At 41.1% G+C, this 23,248-nt stretch overlaps 1 protein-coding gene across 8 annotated transcripts; it reads right to left on the reverse strand.

Moving 5' to 3' along the window:
- Nucleotides 1-425: 425 nt before the first annotated feature.
- svilc (supervillin c) lies at nucleotides 426-22,211 on the reverse strand. Of its 8 annotated transcripts, XM_024273055.2 has the most exons (34): nucleotides 22,047-22,209; nucleotides 21,440-21,511; nucleotides 18,766-19,260; nucleotides 17,053-17,187; nucleotides 16,783-16,959; nucleotides 16,516-16,550; nucleotides 15,925-15,986; nucleotides 13,704-13,849; nucleotides 11,148-11,358; nucleotides 10,595-11,070; nucleotides 10,413-10,509; nucleotides 9,281-9,304; nucleotides 9,131-9,193; nucleotides 8,544-8,612; nucleotides 8,400-8,472; nucleotides 8,262-8,327; nucleotides 7,998-8,190; nucleotides 7,767-7,924; nucleotides 7,582-7,695; nucleotides 7,374-7,510; nucleotides 5,985-6,132; nucleotides 5,776-5,921; nucleotides 5,526-5,701; nucleotides 5,266-5,407; nucleotides 4,795-5,095; nucleotides 4,576-4,721; nucleotides 2,523-2,625; nucleotides 2,247-2,451; nucleotides 2,050-2,183; nucleotides 1,818-1,973; nucleotides 1,444-1,587; nucleotides 1,234-1,346; nucleotides 913-1,068; nucleotides 426-754 (listed from the first exon to the last, which is right to left on the reverse strand). In XM_024273055.2, the coding sequence occupies exons 3-34, from the start codon at nucleotides 19,032-19,034 to the stop codon at nucleotides 665-667; spliced, it is 4,665 nt and encodes a 1,554-aa protein (XP_024128823.1). In that variant the 5' UTR covers nucleotides 19,035-19,260; nucleotides 21,440-21,511; nucleotides 22,047-22,209; the 3' UTR covers nucleotides 426-664. The 8 variants fall into 8 exon arrangements, with proteins under 8 accessions (XP_024128823.1, XP_024128826.1, XP_024128824.1 ...); XM_024273058.2 differs by lacking the exon at nucleotides 21,440-21,511 and having other exon boundaries at nucleotides 4,795-5,092; nucleotides 22,047-22,211; XM_024273056.2 differs by lacking the exon at nucleotides 21,440-21,511 and having other exon boundaries at nucleotides 16,783-16,956; nucleotides 22,047-22,210.
- Between the last annotated feature and the right edge of the window lie 1,037 nt (nucleotides 22,212-23,248).

The raw sequence follows: 23,248 nt of genomic DNA on the forward strand, positions 1-23,248 counted from the left end.
ATGTTCCGGAGCAGCGTGTTGGTTGAGGTGAAGCAGAATTAGCCGTTTCGGACCAGAGGGATATTATTGGAGCATGTCTACCTGCTCTTTCATGCATAACTAATGGTGAATCCCCGAAGAGCCCTAATAAAGCGTTACCAACAGACACTGTGAACACGCCGGCGTCCGCTACAGTACACATGGCACCAAGCCTCGCGGACAAATTAACACGTGCGCCTTTGACTGACACGCAAATGTGAAACACGTTTGGTGAAACCAAGAAATGGAAATATGAGTTGATTGTGATAAAAGCTTTGTGTGTTTTTTTTTTTATATATTCTCTGTAGGAAAACGTTTTTATCAATCATATGTACTGATTGGTCACTGATGTCCTCCTTTTACTACGTTTTTGTCACTTGGATAGAGAATTATGCCTCATAGGAAAATGCCTTTTTATTGTATTTTTTATTTTTGCTTTGAACCATATGGTTGCTACAGAAAAAAAATCCATATCCAATAAAAAGTTCACACATTCATACTAGTTTGACATAAATAAAGCTTTTTTTCTCCTCTTGTCACATGGAGAGCATTACTTTGTGCAACAACGTGAGGCCAACGACACCTTCCTTCCTTCCTTCCTTCCTTCCTTGTGGAAGGAGGACGTTCCGGCTGCAGGAGCATCAGTCTAACAGAACAGCCCTTTGCTCTTCTTCAGATCCGTTTGCTTCCAGCTCGGGAGGGAGGCATATTCATCTCTTTTCATTTCCAAGATTGTCTAAAAACACCAAAAATCAATCATTAATCAAGGATGCAGTTTATGAACAGAATCAATATTAGGGTCACATCAAACTTCCTCCATCATGACACCAAAGGCTGGTGAACGCTGCCCTCTGCTGGTTAAGTCATATCACTGCACGGCTGCTTCTGTTTTACCTGGAAGTCCTGATCTGACAGGTAGACCTCCAGCTGCTGAGGATCCACTCCCTCAGGTAGAGGACTCTTCATCAGCTCCTCCAAAGGGTACTGCGTCTTCATGAGCTGGGCCAGGGCGTCCTGCACCAAGGTCAGCTTCACTTGGCCCACGTCACCCTGACACAAACACAACGAGAGACGGGTGGCGTGCAGAAGTTAGATCCCGTTTTTGGTGTTTTTTTTAATATGTTCTGACAATGGAGATCACGTATTAAGAAAATTACTGTAATTCTTCATTTAAACTGTTGTGAATCAGGAGAAAAAAAAATGTAGTAGTCACACCTGTGTCTGAGGTCCAAAGCTCCTCTCCCAGCGGGGGAACACGTTGGTAAAGGTGAGAGGTTCCAACCCCTCCAGTATAAGGTACGCATACGGGGGCCTTCTAGGGTTCATCTCTGGGATTTAAAACAAAAAAAATATATATTTAAATTCGTCAGATTGCTGCAGTGGCCTCCGTTTGAGGTCACTCCACTCACGAATGTATTTCCTGACCTTTGCAGTATTGCAGCGCCGTCTGCATGGCACATTTTCTCTCATTATGCCAGAGGCTCCAGGCCGAAGCGGAACTCTCCGTCTGCTCCGGCTGACCTCTCTGCCACAAGTACACCTCCAGTCGGTTATCGAGCAGGAACAAGGCTGATAATGTAGGAAGGTTAGAAAAAAATGGATTGAAAGAACAATAAAACGCAGAAAAGTTAGAGAAATCATGTTTTTTTAATGCTAATTTTCAGCTGTAAATCTTTATTTAGTGATTTTTTTTAAATAAAAGCAAATACTAAAAATCAACATAACATCTGCAGTTTAATTTGTAGTATTATGTGTTTTAAGGCTAATTTTTGCAACAAATTATTATTTTTTGACTGAACCTGGCTGTGGTACAGAGTAAAGGCTCTCCTGGTTGAAGGGCATCGCCATCACGAGCCCCGGCAGCCGTGAGCGGCTCAGGAGCTCCTTAGCCTGAAATCTCCCCGACGAGGTCGTCAGATGGAAGAGACGAGGTGTGAAGTTATACTTTCCTGGATCTTTAAAAAGAGAAAAATGTTTTTTCCTTGAAGCATTTTAGCAGGTAACTAAACAAAACCGTGCGTGACGTTGCACCTTGCAGCATGCAGTCATAGGCCTTCCTGTCCATCGGTCCCAGAGCGGCCCAGAAGTCTGCAGGCTCTGAACCTTCTTCCACTAAGTGCACATTGATGTGGCTGCTCTTGTGAAGACCAAGCTCTGGAGGACACCTGTTTTAATGCACACTCTCATGAGCTATAGAATGATGCCACATAATATTGATGTGTTTTTACGTTTTAGTGAGCTGCTCCACAGTTCTCTTGCTGACTTCTCTGGTGTTGCTGTGAGCTTTACAACCAATCCAGAGATACAGCTCCCCCTGCTGGCTGTTCAGCAGCACAGCAGAGCCCCTGGATCTCAGACTGGTGCAGGAGCAGTCCACCTCCAGGAGTGAACCTTCCTGTGGGAGCTCCCCTCGCACACAGAACAGACGCCACTCTGAAAAACAAGCATTCTGTCAGAAAACCTGATAGAGGGAAACCTGGAAATCAGTTAAATTCATCCTGCACCTGCATTTGTGGACGTTTCCTCTCTCTTTCCCTTGTGAATAACCAGACCTCCCTGGAAAAGTTGCAGGAAACAGGGAGGCTCCTCACCCTGAGGTACAACCACCTACAGAAATACCACAGAAGAAATACATTCATGTTAAAAAAAATAACTATATATTTTAGGAAAATCAAATCATTGTTGCATTAACAATATTTTTAAAGCACAGAAAACTGCTGGTTGATTTAAAAAATTTAACTATTGTGATATTATTACAGATTTTCAGACATGTTTAACTACATACTTATGGAGCTAAATTGGGGCCAGTATTATTTAAACCCTAATAAAACAATTTAAAATAAATATTGGTGTTTAGCCCAAAAATAATGTAAAATGTCCAAAACTTTTTGCTATTCTACAATAAAATGAATTATTTTCAGCTTCAAATGTTCATTTTTTAAGTTTAAAAACTCAAAATTTCTCGTAAAACCTTTTTTCAGTTACAAAACTCTTTTTTTTTTTTTTTTTCAAATCTTAAAAATTTCTGTTTTAAAACTTTTGGCCCAGTTGTGGCGGGGCTTACACGAAGGACAAATCAAAATCGATGAGGGTGGTAACTTCAGCTCTTGGATTATTTAAATTCAGAAAATGCCTGTTTAGTCTGTACTATCATGGTCTGAAGTTGTCCCAAAACAGAAGTAAAAAGCAGATCTTTAATAGCATAAAAACAGCACATCCTAAACACTCTAAGGCGTTCAAAGCGGCATCTTATTGCGTTACGTACAGGTATCCAAAACGTCCTTTTGCTTGGATAAAATGGCTAAAATTACTGTTTTTTACGTGCTTGAATTCTGCTTTTTACTCCTGTCTTGGGACAACTTCAGACTATGATAGAACAGACAATACAGCCATTTTCTGAACGTAATTATCAAAGTTCTCAGAGTCCGTGAATGCACCGGGACTGAAGTCACCACCCTCATCGATTTTTATTTGTCCTTCGTGTTAGCCCCGCCCTATCTGGGCCAAAAGTTTTGAAACTGACATTTTCAGACTCAAAAACAAAAAATAGAGTTGAAAGTCTTTCTTTCCTTCACCGTTGGTTGTGTGAATGTTCCTTTTGTGCTTTTTTTCTTTACTGAAAAGCCGTTTGAAAGTTGAATTTGCTTATTTTAAGTTGATAGGTGACTTTCAAGAGTTTAAATGTACGTGGCTCTGGAGGGAGTTCTGTGTAGATTTAGGGATGATATTAACGTTGTGTTACATTTTTGATTACTTTACTGGTTTACACACTGTTATTGGCTCCGTTTTTAATTTTTTTTGTAGGTTTTTTTTCTGCAATGGAGTGTCTTTTATTCTAATGTGCAGTGTGTTCTTGTTTTAGGACTGTAAAAATTCCCTTTCTCTCTTTCTTTCTAGTTTTGTAGAATTCATTGGAATTCATTGGAAGTGGGACGGACACCCACACATAGACGCGTGTCTAGCTCAGGATCACATTCATGACAAGCGGCGAGCAGCAAAAGAGGGACAGGCCAACGAATTGCAGGTCGGAGGCTGGGGAACAGCCAGCACACCCAAAAAAAAAAAAAACTATGATACCCACACCATCAATTTTTGACGCCGAGGTCTTAATCATGCGTCAATAACTGACTTGGGAATAAGAATGTGTTATTACTTAACCACGAAAATTAGCACTGAATAGGAACCAAAACAAAAGTACCGTTTTGCCACTTGAACCGAATAAATCCCAATCGGTGCCCAACACTACTTAAAGGTGTTTTAAAACTCATTATTTAAGAAAAGCCCAATTTGAATGATATTTTGAATGAACTATAGACCATTGTGGACCAGAGAGCTCAGCACATTTTCTACATATCACGAAAGCTCTTACTCCTGATTTGAATAAAGAAGTACTCAGAAATGTAATTTTAAGCTTATTTTTCCTAATATACGTTTTCCATCATCACAAAAACCCGATTTGAATGTATTAAAAACATCATTTATATCAGAGCGAGTCTTTAATAAGTTATATTTGAAGTCTTGAACATCAAAGATCTCTTCTTGGAGCTGGAAACTCACCTGGGACTCCTCGTGGTTCTTGAGTCCGATGGACAGGAAAGCGGCCGTGTCCCGTCCGCTCACTCTGGAATGCCGTCCTCGCCACAAGAAGAAGGCGGTTTTCTCTTTGGATCCCGAAGCCTCCTCGCTCTCATCGGAGCCATTATCTAAGTCAGGAAAACAGCAAAGCTTCAAGAAAAGTTGACGGATGAATCCGATCAGATGTGCAGACAGACTGACCCACGGCGGTGACGCTGTAGGTCCAGCGGACCACGTAGGAATCTCCCTCATGGAGCTGACCGCCGCTCTCCACCGGGATCTCGCTGTCGTCAAACTCCTGGACGTGCCACGTGTCCACGGCAACAGTTTTCAGCTCCATCTGATGGCCTTCTTCCAGAGTGATGACGCCACAACCTCTCTGGACATCCAGGCCTTCCAGCAGCGTGCAGACAGAACCTCCAGCTTCAAGGGACTCTCCGGACACCAGCGCTTTGGCATCGCAGGGACACAGGACGCCCGAGGACGCCGGCTCTGGCGACTGCTTTTAGAGGTTCGAACAGCAATAATCAGATTTCAGTTCCCCAGAAAAAGAATCAATTATTCCTAAGTGTCTGACAGTGAACTGCATTTGTTACTAAAGCTCTCATTTCAGCACAGACAGCGTTGGCTTAGCCGTGTAAATATGCATTAGGAGACTCTGAGCCACTGAACTGTGAGATTAAGTGGAGTCTCCGCCCCGGCTGGATCGTCCTCCTGCGCTCTGCTGTCCACAAACTTCTCCTTAAACAGAGCGGTCTCCTCGCCCTCGGCGACCACGGCGAGCAGAGCCCAGCTGGGCCGGCTGGCTCCCTTCCTGAAACAGCGAGGACAAACATCACGTCTGCTGGACACTTCAGCCAGACTCGAGGCTTATTGCTGCCTTATTCCTCCAGAATTTTTAAATCATTTATATGTATATTATGTTTACGTACAGGTGAATGCTGGGGTTGCATCGAGTGGGGTCCAGCGGGTTGACCCGACAGTTGCTGTAGTCGTACTCCCCGCCCCACACTTGCTGAGTCAGCTGCAGAGCGATGTCCCTCCTGGATGGGGAAACGTCCCGACCGTGCCACAGGTAGACCTCACTGCCAAAATCAAACACTATAGCCTAGAAACAATAGATGCATCATCTCATTGAGCGATCCTTGTTGAAGATTTTAGTTTCAGAAGGCTCATTAGGACCTCAGTGGAGCGCAGCAGGGAGGTGTTGGGGATGGAGGCCCAGGCCTCCTCGTGAGGAACCAGCCGGTCCTCCACCAGGCTGTACACACAATTTGACTCCACAACTCCAAGCTCAAAGAGCTCGTCCTCCTCAGAAACACCGGCCCCTGAACGTCAAAGAAAGTGTAAGCAAAGTTCAGTCATTTTTTTGGATATTTGTTAAGTCTGACCTCTGTAGTTTGTTCTTCCTCCCAGAAGACTCCAGAAGTCGTCGGCCTCACTGCTGTCAGAGTTCAGCCCCTCTTCGAGATGGACGACATGCGACGCCTCACAACCAAGATCTCTCCGACTCTGGATGAACGATGCCAGCTCAGAACCCTGAAGAAGACAGTTTGTTATTAAATCATTTAATCATGAAATGTTTTTATTTGTTTGTATTTTATATCTGAAGGAAAACCCTAATAACAAAAACTTCTATGAACATTTTTTTTTTACTTCATTGCCTCAAAATGCAAAATGATTGTGGTGATAATGGGTTTAATTAGTTAGTACGGAAAAAAAAAGAAAAAAAAAAAAAAAAAAAAAACCTGAATCTGGTGATATAACAGAATACATTCTGGGATCAAAGAAAAATGAGTCCAAAATGTTAAAAACTCAAGACTATCATTTTGAAAAATTGACTTTTTAATCCACTGAGTTATTCTTAGAAGTGATATTTGATCAGTCAATAGTTGGTGTATAAATCCATAAGGAATATTAATGGATCCATGAGGAGATCTGATCTTAAGATATCAATAGATAAGATGTAAATTGCATTTCCTATATAATTACGTATTTATTTACGCAAAAGTTTGAAAAGTCGTTCATCTGTTGCACTTTATACGAAAACATTAATATCAGAATATTTTTCTGATAATCAGAGTTTTTTCCTTTTTAAAATAGGACCAAAATTAATCATTTTATGGTCATTTTACTGTCTGCCAAGTCGTATCTCGTCGTTTACTGACATGTTCAATATGGCGTCGCTCTTACGCATCTTGGAGAATGATAACAGGCAAGAATATCAACTCTAGCTTCAGGGTCTAAACGTGTCATTTGGGAGTTAAAGAACCTCTCCAATCATCTTTTGATTCTTTGTAGTTATGTTCCTAATGTAACAGAGTTTTCAGTGTCCGTCTGAGCATTGTTTAGTGTGCATGATGGGCACATGATGTAATGTGACAAAGGGATTTGTGGGTAGAAAAATAATAAAAATGGCTGTTCTATCTCCAAGACGTGTGTCTCTGAGCTGCCTTATTTGATACCGGCTACACTAGTGATCCTTAATAATGCCATTTTAAGTGTTTTTTTTTCAGTAGTTCATAAGAAATCCATATCAAGTTGTGGGCGGGACTATTGGCATGGAGTAAGCCTACACTCATTTCCCATGATCTCTGTTTAGACTCTCTCCTGCTAGCTTACAGCCCCTCAAACCCCCAACCTAACATTAGCGGTGCAACAAAAATGGCGAGCTTAATTTTCTAAATATATGTCCTTCATCATCAGAAAAATTCCACAAGAACATGTAAAAACACACAAAAAAGTGGGAGTTTCCACAAACATTTACTGATTGTGGTTACCTTGGCTCTCTCCTGCTTGTTGGCGAACTCTCCGCTCCACAGGATGCAATGCTGCGGCGTGACCAGCAGGAAGCAGTCTCCGCTGTTCAGTGATCGCACTGACGGCTCCACCAGGCGCACCTGCACATGCCGCCTACCTGTAGTCACAGACGCTGGTTTAAAATCCCTCTGGAGCCTGGCTCAAACATGAAAGTGACGGTCTCCTGACCTTTAATGTGGATCAACATTCGGCTGCTGAAGGGAGGAAAAGACAGTGGTGCCTCAGAGGGGGAGACGATGTCCTCTGGGGTGACAGGATCTTCTGAGGAGTGGTTCTTGCTCTCTGTGGTTGAAAGATTTCAGTTTTTGAGCCGATTTAGACAAAGAAAAAAAGACACTTGAAATAGGACTGACTCTTTTCTGCCTGATCCTGCTCCTCCGCTGCTGCGCTGCCCATGAAGTCCTGCCTGACGTCCTGTCGGGCTGCCAGAGCCCTCAGAGGGTTCCTGGAACCTTGAGTCCGGCGGGACGGCCGCACAGCCCGCCTGTGCTCCGCCACCGCTGAGGAAAGTCTGCACACAAGCATTCAAATGACAAATCTTCAAGTAGAATTTTCCTAAAACAGGTTTTTTCTCGTGTGCTCACATGGGTGTGCTGCTCTGACAGAGGACGCCCAGGTCCTGCTCGCTCTCTGTGGCGCCGATGCCGCCACACGGCGTGGGCCCGCAGGTGGGAGGAAGTGACTTATCGACACTGAAAGAACCGTCCGAGGCGGCGGGTTCACCTGCAGACGCTTCTTCATTCCTGGGAGTTTCTGTGAGCGAGTCGCTCCGTGAAGCTGCAGCGGGGATGAACGGACAAGAGTTACACCAGCGAGACTTCACGGGACGCTTTAAACCCGACCTTCACCTGTGCACGTTCCAGCCTCTGCAGGAAACGCCTCATCACGCGTTTCTGAAGCCGCAACTCCCAGATCTAAAAGTTCAAAAACACAACTTTATTAGAGCAGCAAATCTGTAGATGGAGATCCGGCGCGAGAAAACTTACCGTCTTCAGCTTCCTGCTGGGTTTCTGGTTCTGCAGCTTCGACCGTGTGAAGCGTCACATCCTGTTCTTTAGCCTGGACGACAAAAAGAGCAGACCCGTCAGGATGCACACAATTCAATCTGGACAAATCTGACCATCACTCACTTTCTGTCTCCACTGAGGCTGAGCAGGAAGAGGAGAGCTGACTTCCTGCGCCTCAAAGGAAAGGTTGGTCTGTGGAGGAAATGCAAATTCAGTATTACAGAAGAGAAATCAGAACGAAACAAAACATCAGAGGTCTTAAGTAATCGCTTAAGACCCACTCCGATGAAAATTGTGTTTTTTTCTGATAATGGAGGACATAAATAAAGAAAATGAAGCTCAAATTTCTATTTCTGAGTATTTTTTTAATTCATGCCGTTTGAAAAAGATCGTATTCGTGACATAAAGCTACAAGCTCCATGCTCTGCTCCAGATTCAACTAGACTCACATACGTCTAAAATGTAGCTCAAAACTATACGGCTAGATAGCTCCAGTATTTTGCACAGACAAAACTCATGCAGGAGAAATCTGAGAAGAATCAAAGATTAAACCTGGAGCTTATTCTTTCAAAAATTACAATATTGATGCTTGAGCACAACATCATACATCAGCTGCAAAAACAACAACTAAAAAAAGGGACAGGATTCTGTGAGACGACTCCAATCCATGCACAGCACTTCAAATCCAGAGCACTTAGCCGGCTCTTTACCTGATTGAAACACATGATATACTGAGGACTAACGACAGAATAGACAGAGGCAAAGACAGGCTCCTGGGGGAGAACACACATGGGGGGCTGAAGCTGTTAAAAACAATGATTTAATGAGGGATCAAGAAGGATCAGCTGAGGGGGACTTACCCAGCTCTCAACGCCACGAGCTTCCTGAAAGGTGGAAATTTATTTTAGAAAAAATATGTATACATCCTACAGTCTGATCTAAAGGGATTAAGCTCATTTCAAGCTTGGATTATGGAGAGAAAATGGTCTAATTCTATTTTTGTGTCTTGATTTGTATCTCATTTTGTGCTCAACTTTATGCACTTGCAATTGTGCATTCACATGTACAAAAGTGACAAAAAAAACAATTTACATATTTTACAACTTACAGCTTGAAAGTAACACACAAATCTTTAAAAACCACCGCCCTGAATAGGAACCAGCACTCGAGGAAGAGCTCCGTGGTGAAGGCGCATCAGGAAAAGCGCAGACTTTTTTTATTTTAATTATCAGACATTTTTGATTAAGAAAGCGGGAAAATGTCAAGTTTTCGCTAGATAATATTCTCAAAGTTCAGAATAGATGAGAAAATAAAGAGAAAACTGATGACTCAGCATTTAAATGCATCACTTACACAAAAATCTTATAAACGGGAAAGTCTTTCACATCAGATTTGTGCGTAATTGTGGTTTTTAGTGCGTACAACAGTCGATTCATGTGTAATTTTTAAAGATTTATGTGTGTTGTTAGTTTCAAGCGGTTATAATTTTAGCTTGTGAATGTGTAAATTGTATTTTGTAATTTTTGTACATACAAATACACAATTACAAGTACATAGAGCTACGCACAAAATGCATCATATGAGTTACGAATCAAGAATCACACAAATTTAAAGTTACGTGCACACAAATCAAATGAGTCTAGTTTCTCTCCATAGCGGGCACTTCCTGTTTGGAACACCAAGGGGGAGGAGTCACTCAGTCCACCCCAACAACCTTTAACACGCTCTTGTGACTTCATGCTAATTTTAACTATTTATTTTCCCATTGTGCTGTGATTTGCTTCTATTGTGACTTTATATTCTGATCTTAACCGTTTACTATTATATTGTCTTGTGCTGTATGATGTGACCGTGTGTGTGTGGAAGATTTATTGTCTGTTCCTTTCCCGACTTTTACGTTTTCATTTTATTTTATGAAAGATGAAGGGTTTTAGAAAATATGATGCATTATGAATAAAAACTTGGACAAAAGAAACATATTCGTTTTCTTACCTGACTTTGGCTTGCTTCATTATTCGTGTTATCTGACAGGATGACCTGAACACTTCTTTTGCTGGTTTCTTCTTCATCCATTTTCTCCTCCACTTCCCTTTCAGAATAAAAGAATCGAGAATCAGCTTCTAATTCCGTCATTTTGAATCAGAAGAAAAACGTTCCCCATAGTTCTCTCTCACTGGGCTCCTCTGGTCTGCTCTAAGCCGAGTCCTGCAGGAGAGCCGGTCTCCTCCTGCTCTTGGCTCCCACATGGACTCCCTCTCATGGGTGTACAGGCAATCGTTTCCCTCCTCGTTCGGACTCTTTGCCTCCAGGGGGCAGCAGACCCTAATTCCACGCCTTCCCTTTTGCGTCTCTGTGAAGGTGCAGACCCTTCCCGTCTCTCAGTTCCTTCCATCCTCCCCAGCATGTCTGCATCTCCACCGCCTCCTCCGTTCTGATCCGTCCGGCTCCACTCTGAGCCTGCAGAGCGGCTCTTCTTCAGGATTCCTTTCAGACAGGGGTCAGCGGCGGAGCTCTGCGACTCGGTCAGGCCGGGTCTGGGCTGGGAGAGGCGCACCTCGCTGGGTTTCAGGTTGACAGACGAGACCTGCTGTCTGTCGGACAGGTGAGCGGACAGACTGAAGGCGGGAAGCTGAACGGGGCCTTTCTGGAGCTGAAACCAGACGGTGACAAAAAGCTGCAAAACCGTTCATTAAACTGATTTTTACGACTCATCTTCCTGCCACTCACCATGCTGACCTCCTCCACCGTGATGGGCTGCGTTCGGTATCGAGCTCCCTTCTGCCTCCGTCTCTCTGGGGGCCCGTCGGCGGGACCGGCCCCCAGCTTCCCAGGCAGGGCCAGCTTGTTGAAGAGGGCCAGTTTCTCGCTCATGCTCATCTTGCAGCTCTCGTCTCCGTCATCAACGCTGTCCGTCTGGGCGTCAGCCGGTGGAGAAGTGCTGCCCAGAGACAAAAAAAAATAAAAATCACATAGAGCAGTGACTTCCTGCTCATCCATGTCCCTGCATCAGCATGCATCATGCATTTTGTTGCCATGAACACAAACAGAGCAGTTTAATTTTAGTTAATCTGCTCTCCCATCCTGTGACAGAAATGTTCGTCTGAAAATAGTCACCGGAGAACGAACTCAAAAGCAGTCGACTAAAAAAAGCTCAGCAGGAAACCATCATCGGGAGTTTCTGCGGTTTGTAGTTAAACACAGAAAAGCAAAGTTTGAGCTCCATACATGATATTTATTATATATATTTAATTCTGACTGAAAATCCTGTTTTAATGAAGGGAAAATAAAGTGAAAACATGTTTTTCTGTCTAAACCTTCAAGTCACAGATTTTATTTGAGATAAAAACTGACAAAATGCGATGTAAATGGAGCAGACGTGGAAAGAACAATTAAAAAAACCATTAAATCAAGAACAAAACTGTTTTTATCTGTCATAGTTTTAAATGCCACTAGAATTTGATGCCTTTTAACTTATTTGCACAATATTAGAGACCATGAATCAAAGTGTGTGTCTGATTTATCCATTTTATTTTATTCATTTATTTACAAATGCACCAGAAGAAGACTGCACTCAGTTACATTACATAATGTACGATGACAATAAAGTCATTTAGAATATTCGGTGTTCAAATGTCTACATGGTGTCAAATTACTTTTATTTTTACATTCAATTATATTTTTTCTATGACACTTTCTTCCCGTCAGGCTGAAAGGGCGAAAACACGAGGAACCTTTTAAAATACAGCTCCTCTAATGTTTAGAGGCGTTATTTTAATTAAGCTTTTTCTCTGCTCATTCCAATAGACGTGTTACAAAATATTTGTTTTGTTTGTTCCTTTTACTTTTTCTAAAGTCCACTATTAACCTCATTTCTGTAGCGATATTTGTGATATTAAGAACAAAAGTCACAGTTTTGAGATCAAAATTTCCCAAATTGCAATCAAAATGATCAGTTTTACAAACAAAAATATCTTTTTCTTTGCTTTCAAAATACATTTATTGACACTAATGTTTTCAAATGTGTTGCCTCACTTTTTTTCCTATCTTTAATTTTACGTTTAGCAGGTCTTAGCGTGATGCTTGTGCCACCTAACAGCCAATCACAAACAAGAGGATTCATGCTGATTGGTCAGGATTCTATCTAATAAAAAGCAACTTTAAAAAAAAATATTTTAAGAAAAATCAACATGACATGGCACACTGAAAATCACAAAACAAAAAGTGTTGGGCCAATAAAAAAATAAAATAAATAGCCGAAAAATAATGTATTTTTAATTGATTCAAACAAACCAAAGTCATAAATAAATAAAAAGAATGAATGAATAAACTGATAAATTATCTAAAATTTTCAAACTTTTTTTTTTTCTAGTGTTTGAAGGGATTGACCTTAAAGTTTCACATTCTTTTTGAAAAACAAAGAGTTAGGACTTGTAAAAAAAAAATAAAATAAAAAGACATTTGTGAAGGAAAAATTTCACTAAAATTCAAATAATTAAATCGTTAACCAAAAACAGTATTCTTTTGTCTTTATTAATACAACCAAATTGAATATTAGTATAGGTAAATTAAAGAATTTTGTTGAAATCATCTGGTCTAAATCCTTCCAAAAATATGAACCGAGTGGCGTCTGCTACTCTCCATTTTACCTCTGGCTGAAGAAAAAGACATTTTTAATCATTTTAAAAGTAAGTCGTACTTTATTTTAGCATCGGTTAAGCCCGAACTGGACACTTCATACTCACTGGGTGACTAAGTAAGGTGGCAACCCATAATTTAAACCATCTATGATTTAAGGAGATTAGGTTAAGAGGTTAAAAAACTGTCAAATTTTAAAACTTTTTAATTAGTCGTGAGCCATCTTTTGTCTGGATTCTGGTAAAATATTCTGAGATGTAGTAAAATAATAAGGAAAACCTACAGAGGGTAAAGGTCCTCTAATGCAAATTTACATTTTTAAATGACAAATTATTTGCTTAATCATATTTGTTAAAGCTTTTTTTTAACTGAAAGGAAAATCCTGTTTGAGTTTAAATATATTATATTTTTGGATTTTGTATTTTTCTGGGCTTATTTGATCAAGTTTTGTAAAGAATGGTAGAATTGGAATATTATATATTGTTATAAGTTAGCATTTTTAAATGTTTTATCAATAAATGTTGTCCCTGTCTTAAATAAACAATCAATTAATTCAGCTTTACCGACGTATGAAACAGAAGCAACACAGATTCAGTTTAACTAACAGAGTTAGTTTTTTTTTTAATGCTTTGGGTTTTTTGTCCTCACCTTATAGCCACCATTTCTTCACAGGTGATTGGCTGAGTGAGGAAGCGATGGTCGCTGCTGCGGCGCGCCCTGCGTTCATGACTGGAGCTCGATGAGCGAGGCTTCAGGAGGACCGAGGTCTCCGGTGCCGCCGACTTCTCCATCTCCTGTGGGGGGGCAGGAAAGACATCGGCTTTTTCCCTTGATTGGAACTGGAATATACAGTATATATTATTTTTATTTCACCAGACTCACACACCACATATACAACTGGATACACTTTATTACCAAAAGTATTGGCTCACCTGCTTTGACTCACATATGATCCAATTCTTAACCCACGGAGCTCAATATGATGTCGCTCCACCTTTTGCAGCAATTACAACTTCAAATTATCCACGCTGGAATTCACAGAATCTCTCTCTCCTTTACCCGGACATCACCCGGACCGCTTGTTTCTGCCTTCGCAGCATCCTTTTATCATCCCGAACATGAAGACACTCCCCAAGTTCTCCAAAAATCTCAAAATCTTCAGATTTGCTCATTGATTCTAATTAATCAATAATTTTAGTCTTGTTATGGTTTTATGAATTTAACGTCTTGTTCCTGGATTTTATGTTCTGTTCTTTACTAGTAATGTGACCAATAAATCAGCCATATATATATATATATATATATATATATATATATATATATATACACTATTATTATAGTTTATGACTCTTATTATTATTATATACTTTAACATACATCCACAAGTCAAATATGGCTTTATATTTACCATAAACAGACATAAGTATAAGCATTATTTTTTTTTAGGGCCATGCATGTTGATGCATTAACACACGCGATGAACAAATTATGATTAACGCGTAAATATTTATTAACGCAAATTAATCACACCTCTCAGAGCAGCAGTCTCTCTGTTTCCCTAAGCGGTGCAGTCATTGAAACACTTCATTGGGTTGGTTTCCAACTTATACCACTTTTTATTTACAAAATAAATGAAAAAATATTCTGTTTTTAGTACTTGAATCTTGTTTTTTCTGTGTCTTTAGATCACTTTTTCACAAAAATCCATGCTCTGGCACCTTTACATGTCATATAAATTTCAATTTGTGATTATTTAGAAATAATAAGTGGTCAGAAAATACTGTAAATAATAAAAAAATAAAAAAATAAACAATTAATTTGTTTTGTTTTTTATTTTTTTAATCGATTCCTGGCCCTATTTTTTTCTATACTACATAATTTACCAATCTGCGTGAAAATTATTTATGGAATCCATCAGTATTAATTACAATCATTGCATTAAATGTATTTGATTAAATTTTTTTACCCCCTTTTTAAGCTTAAAAAAAAATAAACGCGTAAACAAAAATGTGTACTCCTGACATACAATTGAAAGCTAACTTGCATAATATGAGGTGTAAATATGTATTTTGTATGGTTGTATACAATAAATGTGTGTTCAGAAGCCTGAAAAAAAAAAAAAAAAAAAAAAACTAAGTTATAGTGTCAGTTAACTCAGGGGTTTCCAACGTCAGTCGTCAAGGGCCGCTCTCCTTCTGGTTTTCCAGAAATCTCGCCTTATCTGCTGCTGATTACCTGGAACAGGTGTTATTGGCCAATAAGGAGCTTCAATTGCAGACTGGCATGTAGGACACCGGCCCTCGAGGGCCGACTTTGAACACCCCTGAGTTAAAGGAGGCATCTCAAACCCCTTGTTGTAAGTGAGGATAAGAGGAAATAACAGAAATAGTGGGTGGTACACAGCAAAGAGCTGCAAGGTGGGACCTCTGGGGTATTTCCAATACACACGTCCAACAGGTCACAGTGTAACCGGAGAGCCGGCGGCTTCGGTTACCTCCACGCCAGCCTCCACGCTAATTATAACACAGCCGCTGTTCTTAATGGCGCTACAGACGCCGCCAACATTTTCACCTCAAGTTGCAGAACCAAAAAAATCCACTTTGAATTAGAAACAAAAACATCTGAGCTTAATTTTCTGATGAACAAACTGAGTAGGAACCAGAAGAAATAGCAGCTGCTTGGAGTGTCACGTTCCCTCCATACGATCAGGCTGTGGATTAGCATCAAGACGCTGTAAGGCGAGCGGCTGAGGCCACTTTCCTCCTCAGCTGTTCGATAAACCTTTTTATCAGCGGGTTTGGAAAATCAGCATTAAATACGGTGAGGAAAAGCAGGTCGAGGCGGATCAGTGCGGACGCTAAAGACTTACTTTAAACAAAGACATCTTGGCCGCCACGCTCATTTTGGCTCTGTCATCGGTCTGCTCCTCAGCTGGGAGACGAAAGATGGAAATTAGCAAGTGTTTGATATATCTGGAGGAGTTTTGCATCGCCACATAAGGAAATATTGGATTAAACTGTTTACTTTTTTCATCATTTGCACAATAAATGATCCATTTTCCTGCAGAACTTTGCACACAAAATATTCTAATATTATGCTATCCTTTTTCTACATTCACTTCTGCAGACTTCCTTGCTTTAAATGGAAGCTTTCCATTCCCAAACTGCTATAAAAGCTGCTTGTTTGTCTGGCGATGATGTGAAAACTCAAAAAGCCTTTCTCTGTATAGACTTGTAATCTTTTTATGGGGAGGGGGGGTCAAACTTAGGTGGACGGACTTAGCATGGCACAGACATAAAGCTGTCATCACTGCATAGACTCAAGTTTGTGAACCCCAAAATAAAACCCAATTTATTTAGACGGACTGTAAATGAGTTTATGGAGATGCACAAAGATAATATTGGAAAATAAAAATGTGTTTTTGGAAAATACAAGATAAGAATGAAGAAAGCAGCTTTACCTTCTTTGTTGTCCTTTGTCTCCACATCCAGAAACCTGGAAGAAGTTTCAGCAAAAGATGAAATCATTTGTGAAAGAGGTTCAGGATCTGCACTTCAGCTCTGAAGTTTTCTCACTGACCATAATTTGAATTTGCAAAACATTTATTTTAATCTGCAGCTCGGACATCTATAACGCTGCTTCACATTTGCATTCTGGGTAAGTGGAATGATAAACTCATGCAAAACCGCCCTCCTCCACATGGTTCAGCCCCTGCAGAACGGCCTACCCGCTGCTCTGCTCCACCTCGATGGCGGTGATCGGCTGCGTCCTGAAGCGCTCGTTGGTCTTGCGGCTTCCGCTCGTCCCGCCGGGGAGGTAGCGCTGGGTGCGCCGCCGGCCCCCCTCAGCACCCGGCGTCGTGGCCAGATCCAGAGACGACACGGCTCGCCCGCCGTCAACGCTGCTGAGACGCACAAAAAGAGAAGATTCTCAGGTGAGGGTCAACACCTCCTCCCTCACCATGTGACTGATTCACACCCATGCCGGAAAACCCTACGCTCTGTCAGGCTGGGCTCCACCGTCCGTCTGCTGCAGGAGGGCGCTCCTCAGCTGGCCCACCGACACCCGAGTGTGGAGCTGAGGGGCGCTGTGCCCACTCAGCGGGGTGGCAGGGTCCTGCTGGTTACCCTGACTGGAGGGGGATGGAGGCGTGTGGTCAGGACAAATATTAGATTTTAAGAGCAACCCTGAAGTTCTCCAATGAATTGGTTAACAGTCGACTTTGTTTTAGGACATTCTTGGTGTCTGGAGAAGAATCAAGACACTCCAGACTGATTCTAACCTCTTAGATTTGAATTAGCAGATTAAGATTAAGACGAGTCTCTTCAAAAAGTGACACCAAAACCAGCGTGGACTCTGGATTAACACCTTTGAGGAGTTTCATCTGTTGAGGTTTGGTCCAACATGAGTTCAAGTCCCACTCAGGTTCTGTTAAAGTGGTCTTAATTATGATTATGCCGTTTTAGTCAGCCCAAAAAATAAAAATAATAAAAATCTGGGACATAGTTTCTGCAGAGCAGCAGGAGTTTGTTATAAATCCTTTGAGTTGGCACGGAACAACCCCTCCCTGTTGCTGAGAGCTCTCTGTCTACACGCCAATCCACTCGCCTACAGCTGTACAGTTTTAAGCCCCATGCCAGCTCAGGCGAGGAAAACCAGGATCTATTTGAATACCGGTGGACGCATCAGAGAGAGCAGACAAGGAAGCCCCAGTGTATTTTTTTAAGTCACAAACAAGTTGTTTTTCCAACAGCATTTTGTTCGTCAATAATTTCAATTAAAAAATACTCAGCGTTGCAATTTTTAGCTCAATTTTCTTTATGTATCCCACATTATTAGAAAAGTGGTTCAAAAACATGTTAAAAACACCAATAAAACACATTTCACAATCAGTTTTTAGGATCATAAAAATATGTAAAGAGGAAAAATATTTATTTTAATTTCTAGATTACCTTTTGAGATTTAACTATAGGAAACATCTTTTGTTTCAGTATGCAAACGATTTTCTTTTTGCATTTAAAAAACAGCAGACCTAAAAGATGTTTAATGATGTCAGAATTTGAAAAAACAAAGGACAAGGTCACCAACTCTGCTGCAAATCGGTGCCATCCTCCAGGACACAGATACAGTAATTTAGCTTTAGCCAATTTAGGTTTTGTTTTCGACAAATTGTGTTACTTTTATGTAGCGTAAATGGTTGTAATTTTTATTCTTAACTTAAAACTCAACAACTTATGTCTCCATCCTTGTAGATCCTTACTTGAAAATATAGAACCCCAGTGAAGTTAAAGTCCCACTAGCTGTCCCGCATCTAGATGTGTGAAATTTAGTTTCCACATTTGATCCATCCCTTGGGGGGAGCAGTGAGCTGCAGAGACAGTCATCCTCGGGAACAATTTGGTGGTCTAACCCCCCCAATCTAACTCCTCAAGCAGGGAGTCTTTGGCATGACTCGGCCTGGAGTTGAACTCCGGTCTCAGGGCGGACACTCTACCACAAGGCCGCTGAGCTCACTTGTCACATTTGAGAGCTTAAAATATATTTTATACATTAACTTCAACCCCTTAAGGAGCTGCAATCTTAAGTCAAATTTGCATTATTATGTTACTAAGCCAACGCAAAAGTTACAGCTACAAAATAATTTGTTTTGAACTCCACACACCACCTTTTGCTGCTAAGTGAGGTCCCAAAAGCAGTAAAGTTGACCTACCCCCTCAGGTTGTTGGACTCTGCGGGAGCATCCGTCTCCACTCCATTGGTAACCTCCTGACCTCTGCTATCCGCTTTGTCTCCGAGGCCGTCCGAGTTCATCATCTCGGGCTCCGATTCCGGTGCCTCCTGCCCGTTTCTCCTCACCCACTTGGTGGGAAGGTCGTCCAGGTTGTTGAAGCGCTCGGCCAGCTCTCGTCTCCTCTCGGCCTTGTAGCGGGCGATCCGCTCTGCTCTGGGCTCCAGGACGGCGTCCTCCATGGGATCCATCAGAGGGGTTGAGGTGCTTATTTGCAGTTGGATCTGTCGCAGAGCATGAAGGAGAGACGGCCAGAGGAGGTGCTGGTCCTCCCCTTTTCAGCTGAACACCCACACCACGCCTTATCAGAGCGGAATTCTGATTCCATCAGACCCAGAGAAGATTTTGCTTTTCTTTGCTCATAGACTCTGAGAATCAGGGGCTGGAAACCAGGCAGCTCAAGAGTGGCATGTCTCCCTGGAAGAAGAGAAAACTAAGGTGAACAAGACGAAACGGCTCTGCGCTTTGCAGCTCTTAGCGTTGAGCTGTGTGGAAATCACAGAGCAGGGGTGTCAAACTCAATCGCACAAGGGGCCAAAATCCAAAACACACCTTAGGTCACGGCCAAACAGGAAAAAACATTCATTTAACACTCTAAAACTACACTACAACTACATTGAATTTGACCGCTGAAGATGCTAAAATTGATAGCTTAAAACACTGAAGCAGATAGCAAGCTAAAATATTAGCCAAATGCAACATTAGCCTAAAAAAAACACAAAAATCCTTAGCTTAGCCAAATCAGCTAGCATGTAGCTGACAAAATAGCTAAACTTTATAATAGCCTAAAAAAGCCTAAATTAGCCAAAACAGCTAGCATGCAGCTGAAATATTAGCTAAACTCCAAAATAGTCCAAAAAGCTAGCAGAATGCTTTAAATTTTTAACTTTAAAACTTTTTAACATAATTATGAATAATAAAAATGTAGGAATATTATTCCAGAATAAATCAACTTAAACCTTAAATAACTTTCAATACTTTACTCTCCATAAAAATGTATTTTGTCAAAATTATAGTAGTTAGAAATAAGCGCAAGATAACATCGAGCCATTAATACCAATAAAATAAAACGATCTGGAGGGCCGGATCTCGACTTTAACACATGTGCCATAGACAGATGAGAAAATCAGTTTATCACTAATATAATCTGACTTTGAGTCAAACTGCTGCTGCACTGACAAACTTCTTTGTCAGTTGGCAGCAATTGTTGCTGTTTTTTACTTGAACTTTAAATTGTACTTTGAAGAACGAACAATAAAGTTTCAAGCTAGTGCAGAGGCTGCACAAAAACTTTAAACATTTTCTAAAGATTTTTTTCTTTTTCTGCTCACTAATAAGTCTGGATATTTATTTTCTATTTTTAGAAGGAGACATTTATGATTTTAACCAAATCTTGATCAAGAAATAGAAAGCTTGCCATCTTTTTTCCCTTAATGAACCATATTTTTCTGCTGATTGGAGAAATAATAATGCTGACTTCACCTAATCTCCATAAGTGTTGTGCTTCATCCACCTCTTTGCTCGCTCTCGCCTTATGTAAACTGACCTGCAGCCGCCTGCAGCTCCAGCCGGTGATCTCCCCTTGCAGTGAAACCCAACACCCCCACTCGGCTCCAGGCCTTGGTGGCATACAGCCTGTGGCCCCCCCACCTGCCCCTGTTTTCCACTGCTAACTTAAGCCGAACAGGTTGCTGTTCTCTTGTTTGAATTCCATCTAAGAAAGTGGTTTTACTTGGTTTTCTGGCTAAATCTGGCAACTTGAAGCAAACACAGACATAACAACCAAGAGAGCTCAGAAAAAGTAAAGTATTTATAATTATTAACTAATGCAAACATTTACATTTAGAATGATCCGTCCCAGAAAGAAGTTTTGTACACAAATGTGCAGGCATAAACGTGTCTGTATATGTGTCTGTGTGTTCTCCAAAACTGTCGATGTCAGCATTCCTGCAGCAGAAAGCACAATGGAGCCGGAACAAAGAGGCAGAAGCGACAGACTCGGTTCAGCAGATGAATCTGAATGGAAGTGGCCGCAGAGTTCACAAAAATCCAAGTTTCATGGCTTTGATCTGTATGAGTTCATCCACAATAAATAAGATTTCCAAATATCCTGAGGCAGAGTTTCACAGATTCTACTCTCATTTATGTCCTTGCAGACAAAATGTTGGTGGTAGCTGAATGTTGCTGCACTTCTGCAAAGAGCAAAAGTCATCGGACAAGTTGGAGGATTGCGGATTGGAGGGGGAGAATGCAATTGAGGCTCAGCAGGGATCATAGACTCCTAATCCTGCTGCACTAGTTGACACAGCCAGTGGACCAGTACAGCAGGAGTCTGATGCTCATGTCAAAGTTCTGACTTGACCTTTGATGGTCTTATCCAAGTAAATCCATCTAGAGGATCACTGCACATTTTATGAACCAAACTGGGAACATTTTTCCTCCTTGTGTTACCCAAACACTTGTTAATTTGTCTAGTTTATAATAAACTAACACTTAGGACTAAATGTTCACAAATTATGTAAAAATAATCTCCAGCAGCAAAGTAAACCGGATTAAAGGGCTGGCTAAGAATAAGCCTCCAACCAATTACACCTACCTTGCTAAGGAACCTGCACTTAAGTCCTGCGTGGATCCGTGTAACTCAAGGACACCGTCTCATAGTACTTTCCTGCACGCCCCAAAAGAAGTCTGTCACAATGAATCATTAATGCCACGGTTTACACAACATCCGGCGGTAAGATTAAGAGTGAGGCTTTCAAACTCAGATCTGAGTAAGACGCATCAGGAAGGAGGAGAGCTGATTTAAAAAGATCCAGACAGTACAGACATCCACCCAGAGGTCCAAACGTGTACTGCATGGTACCAGTAATGTGTGGGAGAGGTGTATTCTACAAGCAAACGCAAACTGCCTGCACGACATTTACGGAAGTTGGTGCGTAATTCGTGCGTAAACTGTGCGTAAAACACGCCGAAGGGATGGGATTTTATGTTGTGAGGCAATTTACGCACGCTGTGTTCATTTTAGAGTCAATTTCAGATCACAGACACAACTAGCGAAGAGCACGAGCCACAACAGGACGAACTAGGACGGCCAGTGTTGAACTTGAGACACAAAACTTAACATTTGGTGAAAGTTTGCGCTCCGAACGCGTTTTAGATGACAGCCAGAACGGAAGAAAGCAAGAACTTGGAGGAAAACTTACATGCAGTGCGCGCAGCGCGGTTCACTCAGCCAGACAGCCTCCCCACTGTGGTCCAGCCCTGCACCGCGCTCCAATTGTAGTCAGCCGCAGCTGCGGATTGCGTTCCGTATTAAGGGGGAGAGTATAAATAGCGCTGATGGGCAAACCGTGGGGCTCCCTTTCTACCGTGCAGGAAGAATCTGCACAAATGTGAGCTCCTCATCGAGACTTAAAGACCCACTCTGATGACGAAAATGTGGCTTTAACGTGTGGCATTTTTCTCATTTTAGAGAACAAAATAGCATTTCTGAATATTTATTTGTTCAAATAAATCAGGAGCAGTAAAAAACTGCAGCTTGAAAAAGAGTGTATTTGTGATGTAGAAAATAGGCTGGGGGGATCACAAGCTCTCTGCTCCGCTCCATTCTGATGCACTGGCAAACAAACAGATCCATGAACGTCTTTGATTTCTTCACCTGAGCTGACATCTGGATCAAAACTGAACACATCATGTTAGCTTGGGGGTGTAAGGGGCTATACTATAACGGAAGAGCATAAACAAAGGGATGATGGGAAGTGGAGGCAGGCTTACTCTTTAACAACAGTCCCGCCCACAACTCAGAGGAATATTTCTAAGGGATTTAGTCTAAAAACAGTGTAACAGCATTTAAAAGACCACCGGGACACTTTTATAATGACACAAAAGAAGATCAGAGTTGGTTTTTGTTTTAAGCTTTTGTTAATATTAAAGAAGCTAAATTAAACTTTTTGATTTTGTTTCTAAAAAAAATCCTCAAATCCCCAAAATTAGTTAAAAGTTTCAGGAACTTTTTTTGATTTTGTCCCTAATTGAAAACTTTTTTTTTAAAACCACAAAACTAATAAAACCAGAGTCGAGTTTACACATGAATCACTTAAATCAGGTAGAGAATTTTGTGGTCTGATAGATTTAAAAGAAAATACAGAATGGTAGAGCCTAAATTAAATGATTGAAAAAAGAAAAATAAAAGATAAAAGGATAAGCAGATAATATGTACAGTTTGAAACAAACAAAAAAAGAAAATCCTGCTTTAAATCTGAGATATGAGGGATATTTGATTTCCCAGGGCAGATTTCAAAATAAAATGTCTTTAACAGTTATAATTATAGGGATATTTACAGACATAAACCTTCAACCATGGGCCGGTTAAGATTTCAAAAATATCACAAAAGTGCAAGAAACT

This window comes from Oryzias melastigma, linkage group LG8, assembly GCF_002922805.2.
Source record: "Oryzias melastigma strain HK-1 linkage group LG8, ASM292280v2, whole genome shotgun sequence".
NCBI classification, from domain to species: Eukaryota; Metazoa; Chordata; class Actinopteri; order Beloniformes; family Adrianichthyidae; genus Oryzias; species Oryzias melastigma.

Coding starts and splice junctions, on each gene's coding strand:
- svilc (XM_024273054.2), bottom strand. CDS start 19,034: ATGGATCCCATGGAGGACGCCGTCCTGGAGCCCAGAGCAGAGCGGATC. Junction 7,511..7,581: donor AATGTTGATCCACATTAAAG/GTCAGGAGACCG, acceptor CTGTGACTACAG/GTAGGCGGCATGTGCAGGTG. Junction 755..912: donor TGTCAGATCAGGACTTCCAG/GTAAAACAGAAG, acceptor TGGTGTTTTTAG/ACAATCTTGGAAATGAAAAG.